General features: G+C 38.4%; 2 protein-coding genes and 1 pseudogene across 2 annotated transcripts; 1 reads left to right on the forward strand and 2 right to left on the reverse strand.

The window, feature by feature from the left end:
- The first annotated feature begins 3,993 nt into the window (after positions 1 to 3,993).
- On the forward strand, positions 3,994 to 4,953 carry LOC102425769 (olfactory receptor 1038). The gene has a single exon (XM_006092054.1). The coding sequence runs from the start codon at positions 3,994 to 3,996 to the stop codon at positions 4,951 to 4,953; it is 960 nt and encodes a 319-aa protein (XP_006092116.1).
- A 3,096-nt stretch (positions 4,954 to 8,049) lies between these two features.
- Positions 8,050 to 12,504, reverse strand: LOC102426086 (annotated as a pseudogene).
- A 2,976-nt stretch (positions 12,505 to 15,480) lies between these two features.
- LOC102426401 (olfactory receptor 5AL1-like) lies at positions 15,481 to 16,417 on the reverse strand. Its single transcript, XM_014458450.1, is given in 2 exon segments — positions 15,481 to 16,363; positions 16,365 to 16,417. Coding segments are annotated over 2 exon segments (936 nt in total).
- Between the last annotated feature and the right edge of the window lie 519 nt (positions 16,418 to 16,936).

Genomic DNA, 16,936 nt, shown 5'->3' on the forward strand with positions numbered 1-16,936 from the left:
AATAACAGTAACTCAAACTTATTGGGTGATTATTATATGCCAGGCTAGGTATTAAAAAGGTCTATGTAAATTAGATCATTATTTACAAAACACTATGGAGTAAAATAATTGTTCTCCCCTTTTATATAAGAGAGGCTCAGAGAATTTAAATAATTTGCCTCAAGTCACACCTGATAAATGTGCTAGCTAGAATGGAGATTCAAGGAGAATACATATGTAAGAAATGATGTATATGTATTTGGATACAAGAAATGATATTGAGATTGGAGGGTGGCAGCAGAGATTCAAAGAAAAGCAAGGAAAATGACAATATCTAAAATGTAAAATAGATACAAAACCTGTAAAGGAATATAAAAAGTTTAAGGATGAATATTATGATTTGACCTACATAGTAGAAAGGATAGTAGTAATATTCACCAAGATAAAGCACACAGGATGAAAATCAGATTTGAGAATCTGGTCTTTGGCATGCAGAAATTGAGGTGCTTTAAGACATCCAACTTAAATCAATTATAGACATGTGGATATAAAACTCAAGTTTTAAGGAGATGTCTAAGATAGAAAAACAAATTTGAGGTTCATTGATAACTGATGTTGTGAGCACAAAAAAGGGTTTAATAGAGAAGGAACTAGAAGAAATAATAGTAGAAAAGTAGAGGCAAGAAGTGAAATCAGTGTGGGAGGAGAAAAACAAAGAAAATGTGATCTCTACCAAAATCCCCATGGCATTTTTTACAACCTTAAAATTCACATGGAATCATGAAAGACCCCAAATGGCTAAAGAAATCTTGAGAAAGAATAAAGCTCAAGGCATCAAAATTCTTCATTTCAAAATATATGACAAAGATTTAGAAATTAAAATAGTATAGTATTGGCATAAAAACTCACATAAAGATCAATAAAACAGAATAGAGCACCCAAAAGTCAACCCATAAATATATAGTCAAGCGATTTTAGACAAGGGCGTCTAGATAAATAATGAGAAAGGGATAGTATCTTTAACAAATGGTGCTGGGAAAACTGGATATCCACATGCAAAAGAATGAAATTGAAACCTTATCTAACACCCTACACAGAAATCAACTCAAAGTGAATTCAAGACTTAAATGTAAATCTTGGAACTGCACCCTGGAAAAGTATACAGAGGGAAATCATGTTATTGGGCTTGGCAGTTATTTCTTGGATATAGTACAAGAAACAAAAGCAAGTTAGACACGTGGAACTACATTAAACTACAAAACTTCTGCATGCAAACGAAACTAGCAACAGAGAGAAAGAGATAACCTACAGAATGGAAGAATATATGTTTAAACTATGTATCTGATACATGGTTATCATCCAAAATATATGAGACTCCTATAACTGAGCAATAAAAGAACCCCAGTAAACTGATTAAAGACATTTCTCCAAAGACTGCAAAGGGCAATTAGTTATATGAAAATATGGTCAATATCACTAATTATAAGGGAAATGCAAGTCAAAACCACAGTGAGATATCTCCTTACACCAGTTAGTGTGGCTGTTATTAAAACATGCTAAATGATGGTGAGGATGTGGAGAAATTTAAATTCTTGTACAGTGTCAGTGGGACTATAAGTTGGCACAGCCACTATAGAAAACAGTATGGAGGTTTCGCAAAACATTAAAAATAGAACTATCATATTATTCATTGTTCTACTATCCATTTTTGAAGATATATATCCAAAGAATTGAAATCAGGATCTAAAAGAGATAGCTGCACTCCCATGTTCATTGCGCCATCATTCACAACAGCCATGATGTGGAAACAACTTAAATGTCCATGGATAGGTGACACAGAGTAGAATGGTGGTTGCCAGGGACTGGGGGAGGGGAAAGTGAGACTTGTTCAATGGACAAAAGGGTCAGGTATATAAGATGAATTAGTTCTGGAGAGCTGCTATACAACATGTTGTCAATATTTAACAATACTTTATTGTGTACTTAAAATGTTGTTAAGAGGGTATATCTCACGTTAAAGGTTCTTACCAGCATTAAAAAACAACAAAGAAAATGTAATATCACAACAGAGGAGACAAGGTGCATTTCCAAATTTCAGAGGAGATCTAAAAATGTTTAAAAATATATTTGTATTGATATTAGAGAGGAAGGGAGAGGAAGAGAGAGGTAGAAACATCAATGATGAGATAGAATCACTGATCAGCTGCTTCCTGCAGGGATTGAGCCTGCAACCTGGGCATGTGCCCCAACCAGGAATCAAACCGTGACTTCCTAGTTCATAGGTCGATGCTCAATCACTGAACCACACCAGCCGGGCTAAAATTTTTTAAATGTTCATTGTATTTATCAATAGCGTAATAGTCAGACAAACTATACAGAACTGGAGGGAAAAGCAGGATTGGAAAGAGAAAAAGGCTGTGAAATATTGGAAGCAGTAGACAATTTTTAAAAAATGTTGGTTACCGCTATGAATTTTATTCACTAAACATATACCTACTATATGTGCTATATGTTATATTTTAAAAATGGTTTTCTAGTCTGAAATTTAATGAGAAACTGAATTTTACCATTGATAAACACACAGTTCATTTTTTATATACATTCACCCAAACAGAGTCTAAAACTGTGGTAGAAGCAGGTTTATTTTTCAGGTAAGTTTTTGGAGTACCTTTGGCTTTATTTATGTTTCTGATTCATCTTACTTTTTAAAGCAAATGTATATCTTTCGAACATTTACTATTTACCGTGGAGTTTACAGAGTTGTTCACATCTAATAATTCATTCAATATTCACAAAAAACATAAAAGGTGCATCATTTTTACTTGATTTTACAGTTGAGGAATTTGAGGCTTTAACAGAGTGTGGGTGTTGCCCAAGGCCTCGTAAGTAAGCTGCTCAGGATTTAAGTGCTAATCTTATTCTTTCACAAAACTTGAGTTCTTATTTAAATGCATGTGTCCTTTTTTATGTTGTTTTCACTAGTATAGTCTACCTTTGCCTTCATGAAAATAGTCTTATCGAGATCCTTGAAGTATGGTTCCTTCAGAAATACAGATAATTAAAAGATGTTTTTTAATCCTCAATATAATTTGTCTAGCTCATCAAACTTTGAGAAAAACAGGAAAGAAAACATTACAGCTTTCAGATATCTCTAGAGGTTCAACTTTAGACCCAAAGGAAGCCAGGAACTAATATATCACCCCAACAACTACAGAATGAGCTCACGGGGAGCCAGAGTCAGGGCGAAGCAGGTGAGTCATAAGCAGTTTGCATGCAGAGTTTGTACACTGAGTGAACTGCCAACCTCCCACCCTAACCTAGCTGAGCTGTGGTATCAAATGGATCAGTCTGCTTTAGCGATAATACCATTAATATCTTAACTGCATTTTTCACTCTCATACTCTCTGCTTTTTAGTACTTTATAAAGGATATCTATTTGTACTTTTACTACTTCATCAATCTTCAATTCTCTCAATTTCTGATGAACTGTTTTAGCTTATAGACCATAAAGTACTTAACCTAGATAAGTGGGAATAGGATATAGGAAAATGAATAAGTCATACTAGGTTATTTTGATATATTTTAGAGCTGTGAAACATGCGCAAAATTGAAACATAAGGAAATAATCTAGTTTCATTTAAGAATTACACATTTTTGTGCTGCCATATTTACATGTGCATAAAACAGATACTGGCAACAAAAACACTGAAGTATTAGTGTTAGTTGCCTCAAGATATTTTTTCCGATAATATTTAACTTTTAATCAACATCCTCCCTTACTTCCTAAAATTACAAAGCAAAAGAGGTGTTAGGAAGACTATTTTGAGAGTAAAAGATTCCTCTACCTGGGGCAAGTATTGCGTGTCATTAGAGAGCTAAGGTGTACCTTTTTGCCCACAAGATGACATGATTCAAGGTGAGAAAACATCAGTGATCACTTTTCCCCAACACTGGCAGGGGCCATGAAAAGTGTCATTTTCATTCTTCAACTTGCAACAAAATCTGCCAGAATAAATGGCTGAAGTTAACATCACTCATGTTACTGAATTTATTCTCAAGGGAATTACAGACCGGCCAGAGCTGCAGGCCCTGTGCTTTGTGGTGTTTTTAGTCATCTATCTGGTCACAGTGCTAGGTAACCTTGGATTGATAACCTTAATCAGGATTGATGCTCGACTCCACACCCCTATGTATTATTTCCTCAGTCACTTGGCCTTTGTTGACCTTTGTTACTCCTCTGCTATCACGCCGAAGATGATGGTGAACTTCGTTGTGGAATATAACACTATTCCTTTCCACGCCTGTGCAGTTCAACTGGGTTGTTTTCTCACCTTCATGATCACTGAGTGTTTCCTTTTAGCTTCCATGGCCTATGATCGCTACGTAGCCATCTGTAGTCCCCTGCATTATTCAACCGTGATGTCAAAAAGAGTCTGTGTTCAACTGGTGGCAGTTCCATACATATACAGCTTTCTGGTGGCTCTGTTCCACACCATTATCACCTTCCGGCTAACTTACTGTGGCCCCAATGTCATTAACCATTTCTACTGTGATGACATCCCCCTCTTGGCTCTGTCCTGCTCAGACACACACGTGAAGGAGATTCTGATCTTCGCCTTTGCTGGCTTTGACATGATCTGTTCTTCTTCCATTGTCCTCACCTCCTACATCTTTATCGTCGTCGCCATCCTAAGGATCCGCTCTACCCAGGGGCGACGCAAGGCCATTTCTACCTGTGGCTCCCACATGGTGGCTGTTACTATTTTCTATGGCACCCTCATCTTTATGTACCTGCAGCCCAAATCAAACCACTCCCTGGACACAGACAAAATGGCTTCTGTATTTTACACAGTGGTGATCCCCATGTTGAACCCCCTCATCTATAGTCTAAGGAACAAAGAGGTGAAAGATGCCTCTAAAAAAGTCTTGGATAAAGGGCGTGAAAGCTTAAAGATATTAAAATCAAGAAAATAATACTACTAAATGCTTTACTAAGTACAAAAAGGGAAATAAATCAAGCTGTCTCTTGCTGATATTTCATGGAATTCTTTCCCAATCAACTGAAAATGTGACTATTACTTCGACAGACCTTGACATTGTATGTAAGGACACAGGCCAGTCCTGGACAGTCAGTATGAGTCAGAGTCCCACTCAGCCTTTAGAGACCACTGAAATTATCTCCAAACACAAACACACTAGCAAACACACACATGTGGATCCCAAGCAAAGGCAGCAGCCTCCTTTTGCTAGAACGGCTCTGGAATCAAGACTCCCAGAGTTTGAATTCTATCTCCTTCCTTCATTATCTGTGCAACCTTGGACAATTGGCCTGAACTCTGTGACTCTCTTCCCCATTTTAGAAAATAACAGGACCCTATCATTGGCTTCTTTTGAAGACTAAACAAGTTAATATTTATAAGGTGCTTAGAAAAATATCCTGTGCTAATAAGTGCTAAGTAAATGCTTGTTATATAAATGCATGTTATATGTAATTAAAGATTAATTCACTGAGCACTCAAAAGCTTATTGGTCTTTACGTAAAGACAAATCTGGTTAGTTTTCTAGCCAGGCACTTAATCAAGCAGTCTTGCTTAATAAAATTAAACAAACCTAGAAGTGTGTGAGGTTTCACCTCTGGGCTTTGATTATGTATAAATTACCTAAGGTCACATAACTAGCTATATGAAAATTCTAAGTGCAAATTCAAGACTATCTGAATTTTGTTTTCCTAATACTATGGGTATTAAGAATAAGGTGTATTATAATATAGATTATCTAGATTTAAGTCTGATAATCAATATCAGATTTTAAAATATAATTTGAAGAACATGGTTTATAATAAATTGTACTTTTAAATGAATAAATTCAATGTATTTGCATTTTTGTTCAAGTAGAAATAATTTTAGGAGCCTGCTATTTATTCAATTACCCTTATAGAATCATGCCATGAAATTTAAAAATCAATGATTTGATGTACTTTTATTTTGACATTTCATAAAAATAATTATATTAGTGATTTATTTTTTTTTATTATTTTACCATTGTAGGAGGAGGTTGTGATAGTTGCAGTCATTGTACAGAGGGCAGTTTGAGGTTTGCGACACTAGCTAATTATTTCCTCTTCTGCGCTTATTTTGTAAATAACTCAAATGTGCTGCCAGAAGGTACTTTTAGAACCTTGGGAGTTGAATAAATTCTCTGGTTTTTAAAGCAATTTTGACAGAAACATGATGTTTCTATTCACCACAGTTTGCCTTCTCAATATATAGTTATGTAGACTCATAAACATGTCTGCTCTCACCTATCACATATGAGACAAATAGAAGCATCATAGACAGTCTCTCTCTTTTTACAGGTAAAGGAATTCACACCTGTAGGATCTTGGTGCCTTGCCTGAAAAACACAGGCCTTCTGGAGTTTTCTGCTTCCTAAAATGATTAATAATAGCAATGCTCAGACACTAATTAAACTGAAGTTTTCACGTTTTTACCCAATTTTAATTCCTTACTATCAGCAATCACTTCTAAGGTAAACCTGGCTTTTCTCAGGGACCAAGAAATTCAGGTGTACTTGATAGACATGTTATTCATTCTTCCTGGACAGGGACACACAGTTTTGAGCAGCCTCCAGGACTGGACTCCAGCCATTGTTTCAGGTGGTAGGGCTCATCTCTTGAGACACCAGCCCCTCAGTCAAAATATCAAAAGCAACATTCTTCCTTTTGTCTCTAGGTGTATTGAAATAAAATGTTTGTATTTTTATCCCTCTTTTTGTGATCTCCAAAATGTTTTTTGTGTCTGGATATGGAATCAAGAGACTGATAAAAAATAGTGGGAAATGGATTCATCATTGGCAGTGTCCAAGATTAGTGAAGAACATGACAGATTTCAGAAAGTTTGCCCCAAAATTGAGGTTTGTTCCTCCTGGTTTTGTGGCATATAAAGCTCCAATTATTTGTAAAATAAGGAAAATTCTTACCTCACAAACTTGTGTATAAACATTTAGGTAGAAATATATGTAAGGACCAAGACACAATCAACCTAATATAGGATTGTTGAATATCAGCTTTATTATCATTATTGTCAGTGACATGGATCATCTTGAAGACATTTTTCTGTAAATAAAAAGGTTAGATTTTTTTGTACCTACAACTAATCTATGGTCTACTTTGAATAGAAATCCAAGCAATTATTCTTGAATATTGATACTAATAGCTTCAGACTTTATGTTATATTTTCTTTGATTTAGTTTCTCTTCACTTCTTGTCTGCTTGTTAAGTGAAGACTGAATTGTTATTAAAAGAACAGGACACTTTCTGTATAACTTGTTTTCAAATATTTTATTTGAATAAAAGACCAGAACCTAAGCAGGCTGGAAGAGGTTAATGGGGGAAAAGGAGGACCTATGTAATACTTTCAACAATAAAGATTAAAAAAGAAGACCACCAGCCAATATTTCTGCACTACTATTAACAATAAGGAAAAGAAGAAAAGTAGGTGAGATTTACTGAGTATTTTCTATTGTTTAGCCTAATTGTAAACTTTTAGCATTTATTAACTCATTTAGTCCTCATCAATACTAACAAATAAGTCACACACATCAAGTTTAATATGTGAAAATCAGGATTTACAAGATAAATAAATTAAGTGGTCTCTACCCTATTTGCCTTTGAAAAAAAATAATTTAAAAATGCATATAATTAAAATTCCTTGAAAATATGATTTAATTTGATATAAAAATTAATTGTTTTAGAAGTACAAGATTTAAAAAAATATATCTAGAATGTAAGTATTCTAATAAATTTAATTTATACTTTTTGTATGCCTACTTATAATTCCCTCATGTTCTCTCAGTTATATTTCTCATTTATGTATTAGTTCAGAGAAGCCCATATTTTTCCTACATATTTTGACCTTATCAATTAAATTAGAGTGTAATCTGTGAAGAACCACTAGTGATCATATGTAGAGACCTCTTTTTTCTCTCTCAGACTTTCTTGGTACTTAATTTAGTCGTAAGTAAAACACAACTCAAAGTCCTCTGATCCCTCCTTGTCCAGTAATATTTCAGTTATTTAATAGCCAAGCACAACTTTTCTTTAATTCTTTTCAGTGAGTTTTTTACCTCCTGGTTTCTCAAGCTACAGATGAATGGGTTTAACATGGGAATTACTACCACATGAAACACCAAAACAAATTTATGTGTTCACAGAATGGCTTGACTTGGGAAGTAGGTACATAAAAATGATTGTCCCATAAAATATTGTGATGGAGGTCAGATGGGAAGCACAGGTAGGAAAAGCTTTCTGTCTTCCTTCAGCAGAATGGATCCTTAGTATGGCAAAGATGATGAAGAAATAAATGATCACAATCAGTAGCGAGCAAAGGGCATTGAACCCAGAAGTGATTCCCAACAGCAGCTCTTTGATTTGAGTATCACACAGGCCAGAGCAATCAAGGGAACATCATCACAGTAGAAGTGGTTGACCATATTGAAGTCACAAAAGGCAAGTGGAATGTCACCACTGTCTGTATAAGACCCACAGTGAATTCATAAATGTAGCAATGATTCAATTACAGAGTTTTCTAGGCATGAGAATGACATAAAGGGTTGCCAATGGCAATATACTGATCATACGCCATGATTGAGGGCAGATACTGTTCACATATTACAAATGTGATTAATTAGCACTCCTGAATGGCACATGCATAAGATGTTATACCTTTCACTTCACACAGGAAATTTACCAAGGTGTTTGGGGTGAGAGACGAAGTAAAAGAAAAATCAACAAAAGCCAGGTGGCTGAGGGGAAAAAATGCATGGGTGTGTGAAGCTGAGGACTGGTTTGAAATAGCACAATCAAACCGAGATTACTCAGGAAAATAGCTACTAGAAATATGCCAAAAAATGGCTTAAAGGTATGGATTATCTGTGAGTCCTGAGGAGATAAACTATAAACTCTGACACTGCTGAATAATTGACTTTGGCCATGGAATAGATTTAAAGGTTATTATTATTATTATTATTTTACATCTTAAAACCCTCCAGAGCACACATTCTGAGCATTCTTGTATCCATTGGCAATAATCAAGCAGATGTTGGGAACTGATTATGACCTTCTATAATTGCACTCTAAGAAGAATCTTCATATTAGTTCTGGTTGCAGAATGAAGTGATTTGTTCTAAGCAGAAATTCCAAAACATAAAACTGTAGAAGTTTACAAAGATATAAAGAGGGCCTTGCCATCCTTTCTGTGCCCATCACACCTTTAAACATGCAAATATTAGCTTGTTGTTTCTCATTGACCTTAGATTAGAGGCCAAACTTCTTAACATGGTGAACCCAACCTTTGATAGGCAAATCCTACTTTGCAGACTAGTCTCACCTCTTGTGGCATTCTTCACGTGAACTCCATGCTTCAGTCCTGTTGCATGTTACAAATTTCTCAGATGTTACACAGATTCTGTACATAGTTTGGCCAGCATACACTTCCCTGTATCTTCACCTCTCTACTTGGCTACTAAAATTCTATTATTTCTCAGATTACAGTAAAATTTTACTTCATTCTAGAGGTGTTTCAGTATCTCTTAGCATGTTACATCCAACTATTCATTCACCTATTAATTTGTTTGTAACCTACTCTAAATTTCAAAAACTTGGTAAGCAGAGATAGTTCTACTTTTCCCATTTCTTAACAATATCTAATAGGACCCGGTAATTAGTAGTGGCTCCAAATACATTACTAGAATAATGGAACAAATGAATCCAAAGTTTGTGTTACTCTAAACCAGTGATGGCAAACCTCAGAGGTGACACGCGAACTCATTTTTTGGTTGATTTTTCTTTGTTAAATGGCATTTAAATATATAAAATAAATATCAAAAATATAAGTCTTTGTTTTACTATGGTTTCAAATAAAAAAAAATTCTATATGTGACATGGCACCAGAGTTAAGTTAGGGTTTTTCAAAATGCTGACACGCCGAGCTCAAAAGATTCGCCATCACTGCTCTAAGCCATTCTTACTACCTTGTGACAGTGATAACTCATCTGATTATAGAGTGATATATTGTATGAATTTAAAATGTGAATTGTAATAGAATGTAAACCTGAAAATTGCGGAGCGCTTTAAGATTGAGTAAAGTCTGACAGGCCGCAATTAGCATGCTGGCCACACACTTCACAGGGCATAGTTCCTGTAAGCTTACCCACAGTCTGTTCTCCTTAGATAAGACCTGGACTGCCGTGGGCAATGTAAACAGATTGCCTATAAAAAGAGGACCTGAAACCCATACAAGTTATCCTTGGGAATCCTGAGCTCCTCGTGCTCAATCCTTGGATGGAAGACACCTGCTGCCATACGTGACGCTTGCCGAAGGCTAATCCTCCATGGAGTTCGCTCATTGCTGAGGTGTCTTGAGTCTGATGACTGCTGCTGCTCCGTTGAGCTGCTAATCACAGAGGACTCCCGGAGGCACCACTGAGCTCCTGTCACGCCTGTTCCAGAACCAGAGCTGTTCCAGCCATATCCAGAGAAGCAGGCCAGACAACATCAGCATCCGGGTCCCCTAAGTCAGTGCCCACAACACCAGGAGATTTGTAAGTTCTCTGTGAGTATAATAAACCGTGTGATTCACAACTGCATTAATGTCTCTGCAGTATATTTCCTCCAGTAGTTCTTGTAATGTTAAGTGGAAAGTAATTAATAAACCTTTACCTTAGTGAACCACAGAGTAGTCTCAACAATGCAAGACTACTTGAAGTTCCACAATTGACTCACTCCTGTACATGTTAATAACAACATTTATATTGATGATTTAGCTGAGCTACACTGACTAGGACAGGTCAGACTCTGGATGGTAGCAAAATGGTCCCTGTCCTTAAGGAAGGGCATTCCCTGTGAGTGAGGCAGAAAGCTGGCCCTCAGGGCATGGTGACCAGTAAGTGACTCTGGTGGGGGCAGGATGGTGCTCCCTGAATGGAATGGTGTTTCAGGGGCTTAACACAGCATTTTCCCTGATGTCAGAACCCACTGGCAGGGCTGGCAGGGTGGCAAAACAGTCCAGTGTGAGATGCCCCCATGGTGAGGACGATGTGGGGTTCCTAGGCTCATGGACACCCACGGCTGTCTAAAAAGGAGGTTGGCATCCCCCATCTTGCTGCTCTCCCCACTGAGTGGAAGGCACCGTGTGACCATAAGTTGATCTGGGGCTGTGGGTGTTAGGCACTGAACCCAACTTCAAGAGATTGGGAAGCACCCATCTGCGTGAGGAGCAAAGCAGCCTGGCTAGTGTGGCTCAGTGGTCAGGTGAACAAGGGGCCAGGGTCTAGGGAACAAGTGGGAAGGGCCCAGGTGACCAGCAGGAGGTGGTCAACTGAAGAAGGGCCAGGTGAACAGCCAGAATCCGTCAAGTGGATGAGGGGGTGGGGCCAGTGCAATGCGAAGGAGAGTCCCAAGAATATGCAAATACCCCACTTTCCTGTGGTCCAGACTCTGGATGGCAGCAAGGAGGTCCCTGTCCTTAAGGAAGGGTGTTCCCTGTGAGTGAGGCAGAAAACTGGCCCTCAGGGCCCGGTGAACAGTAAGTGACACTAGTGAGGGTAGAACAGTGCTCCCTGAATGGAACGGGCTTTCGGGGGCTTAACACAGCTCTTTCCCTTTTATCAGATCCCACTGGCAGTGCAGTGAGGGTCGCAGGACAATCCAGTGTGAGATGCCCCCATGGTGGGGACGTTGTGGGGTCCCTTGGCTCATGGACACCCATTGCTATCTTAAAGGGGAGCTGGAATTCTTATTCTTGCTGCCCTTCCCTCTGGTTGGAAGGCAGCCTGTGACCAGAATTTGATCTGGGGCTGTGGGTGTTAGGCACTGAACCCAACTTCCAGAGATTGGGATGTCCACTCCTCTGTGTGACCACAAAGCAGCCCGGCCAGTGTGGCTCAGCAGTCAGGTGAACAATGGGCCAGGGTCTCGGGAACAAGGGTGAGGGCCAGGTGACCAGCCGGAAGTGGTCACATGAACAAGGGGTGGAGCCTGGCGACCAGCTGGAAGTAGTCAAGTCAACAGGGGGGAGGACCCTGGTGACCAGCCGGAGTGGTCACATGAACAAGGGCCAGGTGAACAGCCGGGAAGTGGTCAAGTGGAAGAAGCAGTGGGGCCAGGGGAATGTGGAGGAGGGTCCCCAGGGGACGCAAATGCCCCACTTTCTTGTGGTCCTGTTCCAGTCAATGTAGGTCAGCTAAATCATCAATATTAATATTTTTATTATCACGTCATGCCAATCCTTTCTGGCCTTCAAGTAGTCTTGCACCGTCGAGACTACTCTAAGGTACACTAAGGCTCGAGCGTTTATTAATTATTTTCCACTTAACATTATAAGAATCACTGGAGGAAATATATACTACGGTGACATTTATGCAGTTGCAAATCACTCGGTTTATTGTACTCACACAGGGAACTTACAAATCTATTGGTGTCGTGGGTGCTGGTTTATAGAGGATCCGAATGCTGATGTTGTTGGGCATGCGTCTCTGGATGTGGCTGGAACAGCTCTGGTTCTGGAACAGGCTGTGACAGGAGCTCAGTGGTGCCTCTGGGAGGCCTCAGCGAGGAGTGGCTCAACCGGGCAGCAGCAGGAGTCAGACTCGAGAGACCTCCACGAGGAGTGAACTCCATCGAGCATTAACCTTCTATGAGCAGTAGGGTATGACAGCACGGTGTCTTCAATCCAAGAGTGGCTCAGGATTCCCAAGGATAATTTGTATGGGTTTCGGGTCCTCTTTTTATAGCCAGTTGGTTTACATTGCCCATGGCAGTCCAGGTCTTGTCTAAGGGGAACAGACTGTGACTATGCTCTGTGAAGTGTGTGGCCAGCATGCTAATTGCGGCCTGTCAGACTTTAATCAAGCTTAAAGTGCTTCTCAATTTTCAGGTTTACATTCTATTACAATTCACTCTTTAAATTCATACAATATATCACTCTATAATCAGATGAATTATCACTGTCACATACCTCAACTACTTTGATTCTCCCCCACCATGATGGGGAAAATAAGATATTTTTAGGGGCTAGCAATCTGAATCTGTGCCAGTACCCTAATGTACATTTTTGATAGCCTATAATTAAATCACTGCCCCTTTCTCCAAAATTTAATCTTGCAAAACTGGTTTACCTAAATACTCACATTTTACAGAGGCCATAAACCATGAACAATACACAACCCGCAGAGGGGGTTACCAGCTCTGGCACCAGGCCAGGACTTTAGGTGTGGTCTCACTGCCCCCATCTCAACACACAGGGCTTTTTGCAAAGCCTGAGAAAGGTCCGGAAGTTCCATCCATATTTGGGGGACAAAGAAACCAAAAGATATAAAGGGAGAGCTTCCTCCATATTGACTCACTCAGGATTTGGAGGACTGACCCCTGAGTCACTGTACTAGTACATGTGAAACATCTGAAAATAAATGTGTTTTTCCTGTATCTCCGGGTACACGTGCATATTTTTCGGTCACCTGGTAAATTCTGTAATACCCCATTACATACTCTCTTTGAGTAATCCACAACACAACCAGAGTCCAATAGATATGGAGGCAAAAACTGTGAATTCCAACAATACTTAACATTATTAAAGTACTAGAGGCTCAGTGCGCAAAATCACGCGCGACCCCAGACCTGCAGCACGCGTGGGACCCATCAATGCACCTCCTGGTGACCAGTCGTTTGGTTGTTACGGCGTCACAGCCACTGGCTTTTTGTAATATAGATTGTATGTTTTGTACTATTTGTTGTTTCCTCTAGAACATTTTCCTTGTATTACATCACTTTGAAAATGTCTGAAGAAAAAAAAATGCAATGACGTCTTACAAACATGAGAAATTATGTTATGGTTAATCTTTTGGAATCCAATTTGCTTAACAGGTAAGGAACATTCACTCGAAATTTTACATCTGTATACTGAATGCAAGCATAATAAAGAATTAATAACTAAAAACAAAGATTTTTTTTAACACATATGAAACAACTTACAAAAATGTTTAACTACACTTTATGCTTTAGTCTAAAGTTCATTAAATTTTGGATTTTAGTAAGAGGTCATGGTATGTATGCATTATATTGAAGTGAGTTGACTTGCTGTTGTATTTTGCAGCCTACAAGTAATGATTTAGATTGCACCAAAAACCTCAGATGTGGCTTAGGAGTTGAGCATAGAACTATGAACCAAGAGGTCGCTGGCTTGATTCCTGTTCTGGGCACATGCCTGGGTTGTAGGCTCAATTCCCAGTAAGGGGCATGTAGGAGGCAGCTGATTGATATTTCTCATCAATGTTTTTATCTTTTTATCGCTGTCTCTTCCTCTCTCTCTCTCTCAAATCAATAAAAACATATTTTAAAAAAATCAGCTTAGCTGGTTTGGCTCAGTGGATAGAGCGTTGACCTGTAGACTGAAGGGTCCCAGGTTTGATTCCGGTCAAGGGAACATACCTTGATTGCAGGCTCCTCCCTGGCCAGGGCCCAGGTTGGGGCTTGTGAAGGAGTCAACTAATCGAAGTGTTCCTCTCACATTGATATTTCTCTCTGTTTTTCCCTCTCTCTCCCACTCTCTCTAAAAATCAATTGAAAAATATCCTCGGGTGAGGATGAAAAACAAAGATAAGTGGTTACCAGGGCTGGGGGTAGTAAGGGAGAGATGAATAAACATAACACAGAGGATTTTTAGGGCAGTAAAATGCTCTGTATAATATTACAGTGATGGATATAAGTAATTATACGTTTTCTTCAAGCCCATAGAATGTATGACATGAGTGAACCTTTAGGTAAACTGGGTGATTATGATGTGTAAATATAGGGTTATCAATTGCAACAAATATACCATATTCTGGCTAACAATGTTGATAATAGGGAGACTATGCATGTGTGGCAACAGAGGTATATGACACATCTGTGTACCTCCCCCTCAATTTTGCTGTAAATTAAAGCAACTCTAAAAAGTAAGGTCTTTAAAAAATGTTCAACCATATCAATAGGGACATTGTAAAGTGAAAAGTAAGGTCACTTTCCTGGCATTTTAAAATCAAAATCCTCACCCAAACACCTTGTTATTTTCCCCCTGTTCAACTATGAAAGAAAATCTTACCTGCATAGTTCATGTCTTTCAAGACAACCTAAAATTCTCAATACCACAGTGAAATAAGAAAATGTTATGATTTTAAGGTGCTTCAATCTTCCTCTCCATTGTTGAAACATCTCATGGTCAAAAGGAGCAGACAATTTTTATCCCCTTTTTAAAATTCAGCAACTAAACATACAAACATTGATGAAATATCTACCATGTGCAAGCAAAACCAACAAAATACTATTTTTCATGAAAATAGAGATCAGGAAACAAAGTCCCAGAAGACAAAGGCTCCTGTGCTTCATGGCACTGTACCACTGTATAAGCCTTGATTTAAAATTTCCTTACTCCATATCCAGCACTTCTTTAGTAACAACATAATTCATTATTAATTACTAGAATATACCTTTTCAATAATTTTTTTCAAAGCATTTTTTACCTCCTGATTCCTCAAGCTGTAGATCAATGGATTTAGCATGGGAATCACTACTGCATAGAATACTGAAGCAAATTTGTCTTTATCTAGCGAGTGGCTTGACTTGGGCTGAAGGTACATAAAACTGAGGGTCCCATAATACATAGTAATAGAAAACAGGTGAGAAGCACAGGTAGAAAGGGCTTTCTGTCTTCCTGCAGCAGAACGGATCCTTAAGATGGCAAAGACAATGAATCCATAGGATACCAGAACAATGATAAGAGAACAAAAAACATTGAATCCAGCAATGATTAACAACATCAGCTCTTTGACTTGGGTATCGGAACAGGCCAGAGCAATCAAGGGAACGTCATCACAGTAAAATTGGTTGACCACATTAGAGTCACAGAAAGACATGTGGAATGTTGCCACTGCCTGTATGAGTCCCACGGTGAGTCCGTAAATATAAGAGCTAGTGACCATTTGAATGCAGAGTTTTCTAGGCATGAGAACTACATAGAGTAGAGGGTTGCAGATGGCCACGTACCGATCATACGCCATGACAGAGAGCATTAATAATTCCCAAACGGAAAAGGTGATAAAGCAACACACTTGAGTGGCACATGCATAAAATGACGTACTTTTAATTTCACGAAATGAGTTCACGAGGGTGTTTGGTGTGATGGCGGAGGTACCATAGAAATCAACAAAAGCCAGATGACAGAGGAAAAAATACATGGGTATGTGAAGCTGAGGACTGACCTGAATTAGCACAATCAAACCCAGATTACCCAAGGCAGTAATTAAGTAAATCAGAAGGAATACGCAAAAGAGAACGGCTTGAAGCTGTGGATTATGTTAGGCCTAAGAGGATGAACTCAGTGACTGCTGAATGATTGCCCTTTGCCATGAAATAGACAATTCTGCAATGAACTCCCCCAGAGCACACACTGAATAATCTTGACTCAGTGAGATAAAATCAATTAAATGTGAGGAGATGCCCCGGATCACCAGGAGGTTATGTTAAGTTCAGTCTAAGTAGACCGCTGACAGAACCTGTGAATTATGAGTGGGTTTTACTTATGCTTTCACTGTGAAAGGATTTGGTCCAGGCAGAAATTCCAACATAGAAAATCCACTGTAAAAAAAAGAATAAAAGTACTTTGATTAAAGTTTTACAATCAATACAATTGCAAAGTCTGTGTTGTACTTTTCTTGAAATATAAAGGAAAAAAGAAACGTTAAAAATGTAAGTGATTATGACAGCCTATATAAAAATGATTTCTTAAATTGTACATTTATCTCACAAAATAATCATTTCATCATTTCATAAGAACATTAAAAATTACCGAAAATAGGTGTGAAAGATATAAAATGGAAGTAATAACAAACAGCTCCAACAAGGGGTAAATATCCAAAATATATAAAG

This window comes from Myotis lucifugus, unplaced genomic scaffold (assembly GCF_000147115.1).
Source record: "Myotis lucifugus unplaced genomic scaffold, Myoluc2.0 scaffold_97, whole genome shotgun sequence".
Taxonomy (NCBI): domain Eukaryota; kingdom Metazoa; phylum Chordata; class Mammalia; order Chiroptera; family Vespertilionidae; genus Myotis; species Myotis lucifugus.

What these genes read in the sequence shown, in the direction of transcription:
- LOC102425769 (XM_006092054.1), top strand. Translation starts at nt 3,994, where the DNA reads ATGGCTGAAGTTAACATCACTCATGTTACTGAATTTATTCTCAAGGGA.